General features: G+C 39.0%; 1 protein-coding gene across 1 annotated transcript; it reads right to left on the bottom strand.

Annotated features, from left to right (window-relative positions):
- Positions 1–1,070: 1,070 nt before the first annotated feature.
- LOC121510102 (transforming acidic coiled-coil-containing protein 1-like) lies at positions 1,071–15,737 on the bottom strand. Its single transcript, XM_041788006.1, has 13 exons — positions 15,302–15,737; positions 13,726–13,817; positions 9,861–10,269; positions 7,311–7,365; positions 7,136–7,217; positions 6,216–6,268; positions 4,551–4,682; positions 4,353–4,429; positions 4,117–4,160; positions 3,720–3,880; positions 3,215–3,321; positions 2,993–3,113; positions 1,071–2,866 (listed from the first exon to the last, which is right to left on the bottom strand). Exons 1-13 carry the CDS (start codon positions 15,406–15,408, stop codon positions 2,798–2,800), a joined length of 1,509 nt encoding a protein of 502 aa, XP_041643940.1. The 5' UTR covers positions 15,409–15,737; the 3' UTR covers positions 1,071–2,797.
- Positions 15,738–16,667: the final 930 nt, after the last annotated feature.

The raw sequence follows: 16,667 nt of genomic DNA, 5'->3' as shown, positions 1-16,667 counted from the left end.
ACAAAACAATTTTAAAGGCACTGAACATCAGTTAAATCCACCATCAAGAAATGGAAAGAATATGGCACATGTTAATCTGACTAGATCAGGCCGTCCTCACAAACTGAGCGACTGTGCAAGATTAGTGAGAGGCCACTGGGACACTTATAACTACTCTGAAGGAGTTTCAAGCTTCAGCAGCTGAGATGGAAGACTCTGCATACAACTGTTGCCCCAGTTCTTCACCAGTCAAAGCTTTAGAGGAGAGAGGCAAAGAAAAAGCCACTGTTGAAGAAAACTTAAATCAAATCTTAACTGGAGTCATCAAAAGGCATATGGAAGACCCCATGGTTAAAGCGGAAGGTTCTTTGGTCTGATGAGACCAAAATGGTGCTTTTTGGCCGTCAGACAAGACACTTGGCAGACGCCAAACGCTGCACATCACCACAAACACACCATCCCCCACTGTGAAGCATGGTGGTGGCAGCATCATGCTGTGGGGATGCTTCTTGTCAAGGAAAGCTTGTAAAGGTAGAGGGTAAAATGAACATGACAGAACATAGGAAAATCCCGGAGGACAATCTTATTCAGTCTGCAAGAGAACTAATACTTGAAACAAGATTTCTTCTCCAGCAATACAATGACCCCAAGCATACAGTGAGAGCTACACAGAAATGGTTCAAAGACAACAAGGGGAATGCTCTGGAGTGGCTGAGTCAAAGCCAAGACTCCTGAAAAGGGCTGTTCATGCCGGATCCCCATGCAACCTTAAGAGCTTGAGCAGTTTTGCAATGAAAAATCAAGTAAAATTGCAGCCTCCAGAAGTCAAGCCTGATTGAGACCTATCCACAGACTCAGTGCTGCAATTGCAGCCAAAGGTACATCTCCTAAAAACTGGCTTGAAGGGTACTGCATATTTATGCTGTCACTTCTTTAATATTACATATTTATATATATATATTATATTTTTTTATTTTTATTTCTATACTGTATATTATTAGAACATCAGGTATTGATGAAAAATTAACTTTTGTGCATCCCTAGAATTAAGTGGCAAATGTAAAATCAGAAAAAGGAGGAAAACCCACAGCTTAGGAAATTACATTTATTCATAACCAGTCAAATGTACACACACACTCGCTGTGTTTCTCAATGTATTGACACGTGTGAGATATCGTAACTTCTAATTTAAATATTCAGTACAAAACATGAACAAAAGAAAAGGTTAAAGTGGCAAAACAATATTTCATAAAACAAAGAAAAGCAGCTAAGTAACAATACATGACATGAGATTAGAATGGCACAGGTAGAACGTGTGACACGGCTGTGGGTATGAGTTAAGAGGATGTACAAGTGATAAAGAGGCTGGGTATCAAACATTAAAACTTCTTTCAGTAGTCACTGACTTGATAGAACTGACAAGTACCAAAAATTACAGCTAAATTCTCAGCCAGATTATTTCAGTTGATTTGACCACAAATATCCAGTTTAAAAATCAAAGTGATGGAGATATATCTGTTTAGTCAAACTGTATAGTAGAAAGGAATGAAGAAGCTTTCTTTTTCCATCAGACATAACTTCAGTATTATACTGGCACCAGTTCTGAAACATACTCATTGATACCTAGTCCCAAGCCAAAGCCTCCTAAATCAATACTAAAGCAACACAGTTTAGTGCATCTGCTATCTGAGAGAAGCTATGAAATTAAACATGCAAAAACAGTTTTTTTTTTCTGAGCAATAGCTCTAGCTGTGCTGTAAACACTCATGGTCCACATATAAGCAAAAGAAAAAAATGTCTGCCAATATTATTCTTTAGTGAACTCTCAATATGTGACAAAGTAATAATAAAACAAAGTTAGATTTGATATATTGCAGTACTTTAAAACTTAAAACAGTTTATATATCTTTTCCAAATCTACAGTTTCTTTGTCTAAACTTGTTCCAGTTGGTTTTGTTAACACAGTAAAGTTACCATTTAGTTTGATTTTTCGCAAACTTTTCACTTAAACATTGTCTCTTTGCTGATTTTGAAGATCAAGCAACACAGTGATACAAAGCAGACACAGCCACAGCTGAGTCTATGACTGTCAGGTTGTTATACCCAGCAGTGAATGATTCTCTGTGCAAACTGTCGAGCGGGTAAAGCTATTGCTGGGAATTTGCAGCTGTAGTTTCACTGATAACGTGGTCCTGACTCATTCTGGTTTCAGTGTCACTGCTGAACCATCTAAGGCCTCCATGGATGACTGTTTCCTTAAACAATTCCAAATCCTTTCCTTCAGATATTTGACAGCTGATTATCCTCATCCTGCTCTACACAATGCCCCTGAGCTCTTCTTGTTTACTTCATAAAAATATGCATTTCATGGGTTGTTTCTTTAATGGAGAACAATCCTTGTAAAGGCCCTTCATTATATACTCTATGCCTCACTGTAGCAACGCCACCCCCACCCCCACCCCTGCATGATGTCATCCTGTGCAAGAGGCTGCTGGGAATTTAGCTGTTAAGCTGCTGGGAATTTCAATCACAAGCAGGTTGTTGTTTGCTGGCATGATGGACGGTAGAGGTTCAGATGGCCTGATTGTGGGCAGAAATGCAGACAAAACAGCATGATTTTAGACATTTAGTATGCTCTCAACTCAAATGACAGTTCAAATGTACAGAATCTCTTTGATTCTGGTCACAAGTAGTGCAAGTTTAGTAGATATGAAGTAATATTTGACATCTGTACAGAGCAGTCTCTGATGCAAGGGGACATGCACAGGGCAGCCCAGAACAGAAGGGACAGAGGATGCAGATTCACAGAATGTGTCTCTCAGTCTATTTTTCCCATTTTGGCAATCAGCTCATCACAAATCTTTGTAAGCTCCTCAATCTCTTGATTCTGTGAAAGCAGAAAAAAAATCTATTTAATGCTGGTACATAAAAATCACAGAGCAAAAAGTAGGAAAGTATTTAGCTGAGCATGTTTAAGTTTCCCCTGTTATGTATGCAGGAAAATAAGGGTAACCTTCTGCAGCAGACTTTGCTCCAAAGACTCATTCTTCATCTGTTCCTTCCTCAGGCTGGCGGTGAGTGCCGTGTTCTCTGAGCTCGCTTTTGCACGCACCTGAGCGATCTCCTCATTGGCCCTGAAAGAAGCATGGAACATGTAGCATCAGATGTTTTATGCAACAGTATTTCTTTAATTAGGCTAAATTGTAAATGCGATGTCTTTTTGTTATGTGCATACTTGTCCAGTTTCTCTTCAGCATGCAGTTTTAGAGTTTGGTATCTTTGCTCTTCCTGTTTGACTCTGGCCAGATACTCCTGAGCACACTTCTTCAGCACCTCCTCATTCTGTAGGAGGAAACAAAGAACCATTTTGTTACTCGTGTAAATTTTTTCTTCTCATTTATGTAAGATCTTTTTAATCTTGTTTAATTCCTGAAATTGCACCAATTTTCTCCTGGCAGCTGCCTAGGTTGCTCTTGTAAACATACTGCTAGTTGATTAGGGGTCAAGACTAAAGACAAACAGCTCTGATTTAGGGTTATTTTCTGCTGAAATTGTTAGTGTAAACCTGAACTATCTTCACCTCTAAGCAACCGCAGCCCCTCATCAAAGACGGCCCTCAAACTTCTATACTTTAATCTATTTTTCAGAGGACACTTTGTGTACCAGCTGATTTCTGAGTGACATGAGCTGTCAATCCCTGAATGATTATTATAACAAAGACTTGTTCGATGAAGTCTTACTTTCTTAAAGCCCTCCAGGGTGCTCTTCATATTTTCGTAGCGCCGGAACAAGTCAGAGAGAGAGCGCTCCACCGAGTTCAGGTCTCCCAGAGCTGCGTCCTTCTCCGCTGTTACAGCTTGCAAAGCCTTCTGGGAACTCAGGCTGCTGCGCTGCTCGTCCTCTGAGAGAACAAAGGTTTTTAGGTACATATTAGCCCTTTCCTTGTTTTCAGTCTGGTAATAGTGAAAGTACTACACATTACATTTGCAACATAAACAGGAACATTAAAAAACATGAAAAAACTAGAGTGAAAGAAGTGCTTTATGACACAAAACTCATTAAAACAACAAATTAAATGTATCAGTACATGAAAAAGAGGTCTGTTATGGTACATTGTTACCATTAACATTTACTCACCGATCATTTGAGCGATTGTCTTCTCATATTCTGCAACAATTTTTCTGAAATCAGGAAAAACTTAAGCTTATTAATTCTTATGATAGAGTTGGTCATTTTTAAGGACATTTTTGTCCCTGCATTGAAATTTTACTGCAGTTTAAACCTCAAAGTCCTTATTTTAAAAAGACATCGTTTTTTTTGATACCACACTTTACTGTGTTAACATCTCAGTATGTGCAGAAATGTTTTCTAACCTCATTTCAGCTACTTCTTGTTTGCTGCTCTCATATTTTTTCTTCCAGTCGCTGGCCTCCACCTCCTTAGTGATGATCTAAGAGAGATGTTTCAACAACTTAAAAAAACATTCTTCAACACTGACACAGTCTCCTGAGGTGAAAAGAGACAAACTAATGACATTTTTCATGTTGAATGAGTGCATTTAAAGGTAGTACCTCCTCTCTGATGAGGGTGAGAACAGCCTCTTTTTCAGCCTCACTGATGCAGATTGAATCCAGGACCTGACTTCCTGTTTTCTGCATGCCACTTCCCCCAGACTTGTTCTTTAGCTTGCATGAGTCCTCAAACTGCAGAGACCAGAGGGAAATCTGTTATTTTAAACTGATACTGTTATTACTCATTCAGTAGTGTAACTTCTGTAAGCCAAACAAACTTTTGAAGGATTTATGAACACAACAGAAATATAGTCAGAGGTCAAAGAAGCAACAGTCAATATTACTGATATTAAATTCTAACTTAACTAGGGGTGACCCCAAATAGTCATGTATTCAACAATTCAGTGGAAGAGCTTACAGCAGCTGATTCATATACTGATCATTGTTGATGTAGTTCTGCTTTTTCCCTCCCTCTTATTTTCTGTTAACACTTTGGGTCTATAAAAGTTATCGTTTTTGTAATAATTATTCTTATGGTAACATTTTAACACCCTCTTCATCACCACCTTGCCTTACAATTACAAATCTCTATCATTTGACTCCTCCCCATCTTCTCTCCTAGATTATGACAGTGATATTCTTATGTCTTAAAGCTAATCTGATTACATCTGTCACTGGAGAAGTGAATATGCCTGCAGAGACTAAGTACCTCCTGCTGTCCTGTAGAACAGTACAGCCATCATAACTTACAACTGGTCATACTGCAGCTTGAGTTTAAGCACAGGTGGCTCTTAACACAAAACTGACCAATGAACTACTGCAGATTAAAATAATTTCCTGTGTAAATAATCCCCTGCTTAAATAAAACATATAATGTACAAATATGACAATGGATACAGGTTAGATACAATTATACAACAGCTAGTTCCAACAATTTGTATGACTGGACAAGGGTAAGTCGATGAGTGACAATAAAGAACAACATCACTGGAACATTTCCCAGATTTCAGAGTCTTAAGTTCTTAATACTTTTATTTTACAGCCAACAGTGTTTTTCTTTATCAATCAATTTCATTCTTCTGGTATCATGATAAATTGATTTCCTTTTATCATACAAGTGAGTGTTCATACTACAAAGTAGCCCATCTGTGATTAGTATGGACACAAACAGAGTAGCACGACAAATGCACTTAAAAGTGCTAATTTGTTTTCATGCTGGAAGCAGTCCCAAAATGTGCCTGTGCTCTGGGATCCAAGGATGTGTATGCGCCCTGGTGTCACTTGGCGGCGACCATGACAGGACACATCCCCTTACAGTTGTAAAAATTAAAGAGTTTCTGTCTTTGAAATTTTTAGAAAATTGTTAAAACACTGTAAGACCTCAAATGCAAAAATAATAAGATACGAATGGTCACTTTTAAAAATAATATAGATATTTTAGTGCAAAAATTCAGCATATTGTAGCTTTAACTGTAAGACATGTTTGGACTTGTCTGGTTGTTTCTTTCTCTGATGGTTAAAGAGAACAGAGTGGTAAAAGGAGTGCTCCATCCCCACCTGGTGGTCACTGATGGTATGATACCAAAGCTGCTTTTAATGTTAAGATTAACTAGAAATTAAATCTGATTAAAATAAAACCTGCAAAAGAACATTATACTTTCATTATGATAGACCTGTTCAATCATTAGAGTTGATAGGTCATAGTACTTTTACAAGTGTACTCACCACAGAGCAGCAGTCAGAGTCCTCAGGTTTTGATGACACATGGCAGTCACGACCTGGAAAAATAAATGTTTTTTAAAAAAGATATACATGACAAGTTGGACAATATTTTAGTCCGAATGGATTTCATTTTAATCTATTAAAACATGTGCACCCCAAATTAAAGACACACAAACTAGAATTAATTTGTGAAATCAATTTTTCTGCCTACAAACTCAGATGGGATCACTTTGTTTTCCCTTCTGGTTTGTTAGAAATGTCAGTGAATATTTGATCTTTGCTGTAGATAAAATCACTGCTGTAGTTTTACAGCAGTGGCAGTTTGTATTCACTTTAGTTGTGACTTATTGAGCATAAGAATTTATTCTTATACTGCAAATCAAAGTCATGTGTAGAGTTGCGTGTGATAACACAAAGGCCGAGGATAGTCACAGGAAAAAACAAAAGTTCTGCCTTCAGGGAGGAACAATAATACCGCAGGCTACAGCACTTATGTAGTGATTCACTGTTACACAACACGTGATTCAGCCAGTGTCTAAAACTGTGCCACATGCAGCCTGAAGGCACCTGTGTGATCTGAATATGTTTATTTACAGCAAAACAGGCCTCAAACAGCACAAACAAACTGTATTAATACTCCTAACAACTCTACTAGCATGGCCCCACAGTCACAAGGTTAATGTAAAATGATGTATACAGTTAATAATTACTGCTGTGCTTGAGAGGCAGGATGTAAGCCTCTCTGTTTAGTATTGATCGAAGGTCACTAAAGCATGATGTCAAAACTTTAACAGGCAGTTATTCGATTTCTACAGTAGTTTCTCATTAAGCTGACTGATCATTGATTGCTTTATCAGTGTGCTCAAACATGCAGACAAATCAAAACATTCAAATCAGTCTTTATTGACTGAATCTTTACTCACTGCTTTCGTCCTTGTCTGGTTTGACACCGACGCTGCTTGCCAACTTCTCTTCATCTGTGGCGAGGTCTCTGTGATGTTCATCCTTTAACAACAAGCAAAACCACCAAATTTTCAAAACCATTAAGAGTTAATAGTGCTACTAAGAGAGTCCAAAGAGCTCATTATGAGTTCTAACCTGTGTGCTGAGATCCTTTTGAATGGGCTGGCTCTGCTGCACTTTACAAGAGTTCCTGAGAAAGGTCAAATAACAAAATCATTGTCAATACTAATCAGATCACTATCTGTCTGTGTGTAAAACAAGGACCGGTGTAAGGATAAAGGGCGAAAGCAGGAGTTTAACAGTCACACCTCCTTGCTCTGCTGTGTGTGTTGAGTTTTCATGCTCTTACAGAAGAAAAAGCACATTCATGAAGAATTCATATTGAAAATAAAGCAGACAGCTGAAAGAAAATGAAACACTTCTGCTCAGTTCCAACAACAGCAACAATGGTTGCACATCAAATTATATAGACTGAAGGGTTTCCTCTAATGCTCTTTCATAACCATGTGAATCTTCTCCATACACTTTCCCTCCTCCTTCACTTTGTGGTAAATTTGGATCACATGGATTAGGCTGTGAAGTGAGCCTGGACTTGTTTTAAAAGCAGCAGGGACTGAAGCTTAAACATACACAGGGTTACACAGTACTTACAACAGAACACAGAGGAAATGGACTTGCTCAGCAGTCCTGGTGCCACACAGAGAGAAGGAAACATAATGACAAGTTTGGATCGATCAGGAGGGAAAGACAGGAGAGGACGGGGCAGGTTTAACACAAGGTGAGTGCGGGGTTATTATGAGGTGGAAAGTTTTAAAACAAAATCAAGACTAAAAGTAGATTGGTGAGTTTTGGGGTTAACTGAAAACAAACAAACAAACAAACAAAAAACTTGTTGAAAACAAAAAAGTAAAACCTCAGAACCATTATAACCTTCCAGAACTCATTAACTATGTGGTAAAAGAAAAAAAACTCTATATAAAGAATATATATAAGACAATGGGAAAAACACCAACAAAGAAAGAATATCTTATACTTAGTGATTTAAATCACTATTAAAAAAATCCACTTTCAGCTTAGGACTGATATATTGACAATATATTAAGGCCTGACTGATTACTCTGCCAGCCCATTTAATCGGCCATTTATAGCCTATTAAAAATAACTGTTAATTGGCTATAAAGTTGCCCATTAGATGTCCATGTGAACACTTGTATTTTCACTAAAAAAGTGCAGGGAGTATGACTTGGTTTTACTTAGACATGATGTATGTGTTCTATTATTTATCCAGTAGAGGGTGCTCTTCTCATGCCACATGCTCCATATTTCCCTCCTTAAAGCAGAGTAAGCTAAAGCTCAGAGCAGCTTGGCTAAGCATCAGATTTACTGAAAAAAACGGTTTGCCTCAACTAAAGTTTAGAACTAGTCTGTGAAATAAATACTATCTCCATAAGTTTCTTGTTTCAATTCAACCCGCTTGTCCATGAGTCACGGCACGCCTCGTTGTGTCGGTCATGCTTAGCTGCACCCACTCAGGCAGCCGCATGCTGCCAGGTAAGACCAGAGCAAATGAGAAAGTCATGAGTTACAACCAGCAGAGTGCGATGGACGTTACTGATCAGTTTTATTCATAATGATTTCATGGTTCAGAGATAGAGGAGAGAAAATATTAATGCATGTTTAGAGGATATCAGAGAGGCACAATTCAAATCAGAGACTTTCATGTTGATGCTTATCCACAGACCTATTTCCTACAGATAATATTTAATTTGTGAAGACACTCACTGGCCACTTCATTAGACATATCTGTGCAATGTAATGCACCCCATTAACAACATCTCTATTTTCCAGAGGTTCCAGCCCTTTAGCACAGCATTTTATCCATGATAATTCTTTTTAATAATGAAATTATTTGAAAATAATGAAATGTAACACATATTTGATCTATATTCAAGGGGTCTGAAGCAGCTATTTGTTTTATTTGTTATTTTATTTATTTCATTTTATGTTTGCTATAGGATTTTTGATTCCCCAATATCCGTATTGGCATCAGTCTCCAAAAAATCCTATATAAAAAGGATTATCGCAATATTTGCGATATGTTAGTGTCTAGGCCTCTTATGTAGTTAAAGGTCTTGCCCCATGCAAAAGGAATGTTTAAACAGTTATTTAGCTATAAATATCTGAAAAAGAAAATTTAAGTTTAACTTATTATCTCAGTGGACATTGTAATACCACTGCACCAATTTCAACTGAATGTTGATTATCTTTGTGCACAAAACCAGACAAAACCAGACTTTCCAAGCAGCAGGAGTTATCATAAATAATTTCTGAACAAAAAACTGATGATTAAAAAGATGTTTAAACACTGACTAAGATATGAATCAGGACTGTCCTTTTAGTTGTAATATGAAACACAAGAGGGCACTGTTTGACCATACAACCACTCTGAACAGAGAACAACCTCCTTTAATCAATGTCCTTAAAAAGATAAAAACTTACTTAAATGAAGACTAAAACTGAGTTCAAAGTAAAAGTGAAATTAAATCCTTAAATTCCTAAAAAGCAATAATGAAAAACTATAATATCACTGATGAAAAATGAATAGGTGTGCAGGAGAGAAAGAACTACAAACAGGACAGTTGAATATGCACTACAGACCAGCACGAGTTCTTCTGTTTTACTCACGTAATAATTGGGCTGTGTTTCGAGTTCGAGTTCATGTTGCCGTTAAGTAAATCAGGATCCACGCAGATTCCATGATTGGAGATCAAGTTGGAGTCTGGGCTGGAGTCAGATGTCAGCGGAGCCTCATCGTCCACCTCTGAAGGATCTGGTTTATTCAGTGAGGAGAGAACGGACAGCGTCGGGGGCCGCTGGACTTGAAGCTGAGGGAGAGGGCTGGATGGGGAGAGACCCTCACCAGGACTGGATTTGCTGCTGAGGGTCAGGTTGAGGTTCTGGTCCAAACCAAAGTTACTGCCGTTTTGTGAGGAGCCAGTGAGGTTGTTCAGGGAATCAACTTCTTGAGATGAAACAGTGCACAAATTCTGATTGGAGTTCTTGTCCAGGAAGTGGTTTGTGACATTGGGAAGAACTGTAAAAAGGGAAGAAAAGTATGTTATTTTGTGTAACTAACTTTAAATAGAACTTTTCAAATGCAGAAGATAAGACAAGAGGGAGTTCAATAAGTCAACATGGATGGAAAAAATCTGATTCGAGAGACACACACTACCAACATACGTCAAATTTCATAACCAAACAATGTATTTTGTGCTTTTTAACTTAAGTTTTTTAATCCTTAAACATAAAATAAGATTGTTTTTGGGAAAATAGGGGCAACAGAATCATGCTATCCTGCTAATAAAGTAATGTGCATCTTTATATATACAACAGTTACCTCCTAGAGACAACCAAATTCATAAAAGCACTCAGAGAGTGAACTCAAAAAACTTTAAAAATGGGCAGCCAAGCTAGAGACTGACGTTTTTTAAAAAGCTCTGTAAATCTAAAGGAAGGCAACCAAAGCTGAACATTTTCTGTAACTTCCTTTATTAGTACATTTCAAGGCTTCATATTGTTTTGGAGGAAGGTAATATCAGTAAAAAGGAACCGGACCCAGGAGAGTTCCCTGAGGAACACCACAAGTCAGAGTTTCAGATGACGATTTATTTATCAACAATGAATACGAAGTAGGAAAAAAGGAAGCAAATCTTAATTCCTTCTCAAGTCCTACTGTCCCAAACCAGGAAAACTCAGCATCCCACTTGATGGAGCTTTTTAACGATTTTATCATTCATTACAAGGGACCTTTACTTTGAGTGACGGCCTCTACATCCCCTGTTAGAACACTTAAAATGGTTGCTGGTTTCCTCTCAGAACCCTTCACATCCTGTGTCCTCACATATCCCGTTAACTGCTAATGACCACAGCAGCAGTCTGCTCTCTGTTGAGTCATACTGCTGCTTAAACACAAGACTCCCTGTTCCTGAAAACACACCCACACACACTGTAAAACTCACGGAGCTACACAGAATAATAACACTAAAATAACTTCTACTGTTTTGCCCTCCTGCACTTCTCAATGTGCAGACAACATGAATGAAGTCATTGTGGTTTCACCCCGGGGTAAGCAACAGCGTCTCACATAGTTTGTCAAAGGTGATGGCTACTGTGTGATACCTAACATAACACATTCAATTAATGAAGGTTTATGTAAGCTTCTGCTCAAAATCTGGGTACTTTCATTCTCAAATATACCCTTGAAGACAAGGAACAGATGCCGAGCAACCACACCCAGTCATACTGAGCCCAAATCACCACGTGGCCTAGCAACAAAAACAACATTGGGCTTTATGGCAGTTTCACAACTCAAGAGAAAGAGGAAAAGGAGACAGAGAGGGAAGTGAAAGAGAAACAGGCAGTTTAGGTGGGCAAAAAGCTGTAGAATATTTCAGTCTTGGTTTAACAAAACATACAGTTATGTCATGGCCTGTGGTTGTTCCCATGAATAGACAGATTCCCCTCTGAGCTGTTGAAAGTCTAATTAAAGTGAAACTAAATACCAGTTTCTCCCCACACCCAATCTTTTATTAATGACACTAGCTCAGATATTGTTCAGAGTACATGACTTTTTTAGCATGAAAACATGGCTAACTGTCTGCAATCTACATGCATTAAAAATACTTAATTATTATCCAACACATTGTTCCATATGCTGTGGTCTAAACCAGCCAAGACAATCTGAAACATAGAGCAGTTTCATCATTTATGCAAAGCAGATGAAAAAAAATCATGCCAAGCTGATGGAGGATCCCTTTATGCCAGTGTAAATGATACAACAGCATTTCAGAATATCAGATTAACTATTATCCTGTTTGTGTGGGTCAAATCAGTGCTGGGGGGTTTTTGGGTTAGATAGCAGTGCGCATTTTTGGCAGCTTCAAACAAGTCAGATTCATTTTTTACCGAGTTGAAAGCCAACTTACAAGTCTGAGCTCATCAGGAGAGAGCTCATTTACACTTCTGATAATCCATAAACAGTGTGTGAAATATTACAGCAAGATTGTCTTTGTTATCCTTAAAGAATACTGCAGTTCACACACTTAGGAATAGTATGCTGTAGATCATGGTTGGAAAGTAACTAATTACATTTACTTCAATGTTTCCCATCTTGCCAGTGGGCAGAGTGTTTAGTTGTGTTTGGATGTTTCCTATTGCACAGTGATCCCTGCTGGGGTCTTTTGGTCATATTTCTATTGTTGTTTTAGATGTGAGACACTTTTGCACCATAGATGAAGTTACCCACTGAGTCAGAGTTCCCGTCTATAACTTTAAGTGTTTCTAAAGGACACATAGAGCATATTTTTTTTAATCATAATTCATTGCCTTGCTCAGAGGGTGACTTTCTGCTTTGCTATTGCCAGAGGAAACCAACCTTTGTCATGGATTTTCAAGAGCACTGCAGCTCTGCTGTTGTAAAATATTTAACACATTAAAGTGTAGTTCAACTATATGTAGTGTGGACAAAGATGAGCAAAACAGTGTTAAATTTAACTCTATACAAGTTCAATTACTGCTGTCAGTTATTCTGTATTTTGGCCGATAATCTCACGTTGTAGTTCGTTTAAGCATTTATTACGGCAACGTAACATGTTTGGGGTCAGGCTCCGACTTAATCACTCCTCACAGATTTTTACATACAGAATTTGAGGAGTGATAAGATAATAGCTTAAACCCAGACCCAGTCAGACCCAACAGGTGGATGCTGGGGTGGAGGTGGATTGAATTGAGAGCACAGTGCTGATCCATGGCAAAGCCACTGCAGAGCAGAGGAAGAGACCGGAAATCTTGCAGCTTAAATAGACCACTAATTAAGGAGGATGTGAGTCATGTGATATGATGAAGATGCTCTTTATTATAGAGGTGTGACTTTCCCTGATCAACCTGGTTGGAGATCTTTTTTCTTGCTGTTCTTGCCAATAAGGATAGATCAGATTTTATTGTACAACTCCTCAGTATCTACTCAGTACTTGAAGTAAACTTTAAATAAAACACTTTTTAATTTTGAGTAGATTATAGATCAGTGCTACTACTTAAGTACATTTTAACCAGAGTAACTGTTCTTTTACTTGAGTACAGTTATGTACTTTATCCACCTCTGCCCTAGATACAGCATACTTTAAAGGTTTATTGCTGAAAAAATCCCCAGACCTCAGTGTAATGTTATCTGAAAATTAAAACCTTCTCATTCACTGAACTTGAAAGACAACACAAAACTGCTCAGGTAAAACCGAAATGTTCACAAATGGATTTAATGTTTTTAACTTGAAAAAAAATAAAGACTTCAAATCAACAAGAGGTTGCTTTGCTGCACAAAACAGAAGGAGGCTGTAGCTGGTGAATAAATAATGAAGTCAAAGGTTTCTTTAATGAGAGACAACACAAAGGCTGACAAAAAATCTGATCTGAGGCGTGGAATAGTTTAAATAAAGTTTCAACATGAAAACCTTTTTTTCTGACTTTGCACAGTGGAAACATTGAGTCATCTCACCTGATTGGTTGGAGTTGTCCAGTTGTGTCAGAAGCTTCACAACACCTGGAGACTCTGCCTCTGGGGTCTCAAAGGTGCCCTCGGAGTCCGAACTGTGGAAAGAGAACATAATGTAGTCAAGTTACACAAGAACATTTGGATAGTTAACAGCAACTTATGAATCCAGGTTGAAAATGTGTTAAAACTGACACATATAACCCAAAAAACCTAAAAATGATTCTAGTGAGGTGGTTTCGAATGATGAAAACAACACACAGTGCCTGATTGGATGCTGGAAGTGTGTTGCTTTAACAGCAGACTGTTTTCTTTAAGAACAGAGGAGCATCGACTATTTTTTACTTCAGTCCAGAATCAGTAGCAAAATTATGTTTACATAACAACAAAGGTTGTAATTGTGAGCTGCATTCTAACATAAGCATCAACTTTCCAATATCAATCTCTTATTTTCTTGAAGTGACAGAAAAACAAAAGATCTCAGAGTTCAAAGCAGCTGCTTTTATTTTTAAGGAAGTCAGAGGAAGGGAGAGGAGAGGAAGTGGAGTCCTGCATGGCCACCTGCATCCTTTGCCCCACAAATAGGACACACTGAAAGCAGTCAGACACATTTAGCCACATAGAAACACAGACACATAAGCACTGAGTCTTTTAGTCTGCTGTGTCAGCTGCCCAGACAGCCAGCACAAATTTATTTCCAAACAGTGGAGAAACAAAAAGGAGGAGAGAGAGCCACAGAGTGAGAGTTGATGTGGTTTTGTGTTGTGTCTGTCTACCCTTTCCCAGGCTCTTGAACGCACATCAAAACGTCCGCACACTAATGAAAAACAGCACACAAGGAGCAAAGCTCTCAGTGCCAACACCCGGCCACGCACTCCATCTCTGATACCAGCTCACACAAACACATTCACACGCTCTACAGCTCCATACAACACCACCACACAGAGCTAATCCTAATATACATAACCCACCCCCCTCCCAGTTCACACACACACACTCAAACACACACATTGAATCCCATCCCAGTGATGGCCCCAACGGCTGCAATCCAGGATGGTTACTTAGAAACTAAAAATGGACAGAAAAGAATCAAAAGCGTTGGAAACTGTGGCTTTTTTTCCCTTCCCCCAACTTTCAGCAACTGTTCCCCAACTGCCCAACATCCTCACATAAAAACAGCCCTCAACAGTCAGAACCTCCGGGTTTGTAGTCTCATAAAGAAACTAGATGAAGTACACAGAAAGTAGGCACACACAAGGAGTGTCTGTATTTAATGAGAGCACAGTATTGACTAAGAATCTGTTTTTAGCTCCTGACAGCATGACACAGCCACTGCTATACAGTATAGGAAAGAATCTGACATTATACCACAGCATTAGCCAGTCTGTCTGTGTTTGTGCATCAACCACCTGTCAGTATGACTCAGGGGAATCTTCACACAAGGATATACACACGATCTATGTAGTGCTGTTAGAGAAAAATGCATAGAATTACTTGTTTCATAAAAGCCAAACTCTTAGCGCGCCATACATCTCTTCCTCTCTCTCACGCACACATAAACATTGTGGCCTAGTCCTCTTACTTGTCCTCTCCATCTTCCTTAGATCCTGGCTGCCCGTCCTCTCCTCCACTCCCAGTCACTGCAGACCATGTCCATTTGGCCCACTGGACTGGAGACAACCAGGACATCCCTGTACTACGCTGAGTCTCCGAGATCTATCCGTAAACTTCCTCTTCCTCTTGTGTAGTTAAAATAATCACAGTTCTCGATCAGTTTGCTTAGCAGGGTAAAAGAGGCCCTTAAAAAGAAGCTGTGATTTGCCTTCCTGGCTCCGTCTACTGGCGTCCACTTCGTCCCCGCTCTTTTTGTATATGGCGTGCTCACTTCCTCCTCCTGCTTAGCGACTGAGCGCTGTCATCCCACTCCTCTGTGCTGTTGATGCTTGTGAGAAAACGTGCCTCACGCTGCTGCTGCTGTCTCTGTAGCTGCTTTGCTCTCCACAGCACTGACTCACACAGTGCAGATTGCTGTAGCATCAGTAGTCACTCCTCTCTCCCCTCCCCTCCCCTCTTCCTCCCGCCCTCCCCTCTCTTTCTGTCTGGGTGGACGATCAGCTGGTTCACAGACATCAGCTCGCTCTGCTCTTGCGTGTTTGTGAACTTTGCCTCTCCCCTCCCTGATTCTTTCAGTGTGTTGACAGTGTGGGGGTAAAAGAGGGGGAGAGAGACGAGAGGCAATGCTTCCTGTTTTAAGAGCAAAGAAGCATCTGGTGACTCTTGGACAGACGGACTACCAGACACATATGTTTAAAAAAAGAAGAGGACTGAAAGAAAGAGAGGAAATGAGGCCAATGGTAAAATTTAGAGTATAGAGGATGTGTTTACATCAGAGTTCCTGCTCCATTTTTCAAAATAAAGTTCAATTTAAAATCCATATAACTGTGAATGAAATTGTACAAAAGAGGCACTGCCTGATTTTGTTTTTAGGGCTAGAGTTTTTTTTTTTAAATGGGGAAATCTTAGGGTTTGTAGTTGTCAGTAACCTGTTAAGATGTCTTAAAAATCAACATAAAAAAGAATTGTGGTATGAAATTTTTGTCATATCTACAAATTGGAGATCATGCTCAGAACATATGCTGGACTCAATGCAAAGCAAATGCCTGCTAAATCATAAAGTTTGATCTGCCAACAAGGTTCACCTCATAAATAACACCCTAATTCCCTAAGAGTTTAAAAAATACAGTTTCACCCTGACTTTCCACTTCTGAAACCTTTTCAGGAATAAGGCATGGTTTAGGAATTCTGCTCTCTTTCTATCCTTTTATTATACAGCCTGTTTTGTGTAAATGTACCAACAGACAGGTCAGGACAGTCTACAATGACTTTGAAAGGTAATCTGAGTTGTTAATGGTTTGTTTACTTGGCAGCTCCTAGCAGAGGTTGAGGAA

This window comes from Cheilinus undulatus, linkage group 5 (genome assembly GCF_018320785.1).
Source record: "Cheilinus undulatus linkage group 5, ASM1832078v1, whole genome shotgun sequence".
NCBI classification, from domain to species: Eukaryota; Metazoa; Chordata; class Actinopteri; order Labriformes; family Labridae; genus Cheilinus; species Cheilinus undulatus.
The sequence above is the reverse complement of the archived record's forward strand: the minus strand, read 5'-3'. Positions and strand labels throughout refer to the sequence as shown.

Coding starts and splice junctions, on each gene's coding strand:
- LOC121510102 (XM_041788006.1), bottom strand. CDS start 15,408: ATGTCCTGGTTGTCTCCAGTCCAGTGGGCCAAATGGACATGGTCTGCA. Junction 7,218..7,310: donor AAAAGGATCTCAGCACACAG/GTTAGAACTCAT, acceptor TTGTTGTTAAAG/GATGAACATCACAGAGACCT. Junction 3,322..3,719: donor CCCTGGAGGGCTTTAAGAAA/GTAAGACTTCAT, acceptor TTCCTCCTACAG/AATGAGGAGGTGCTGAAGAA.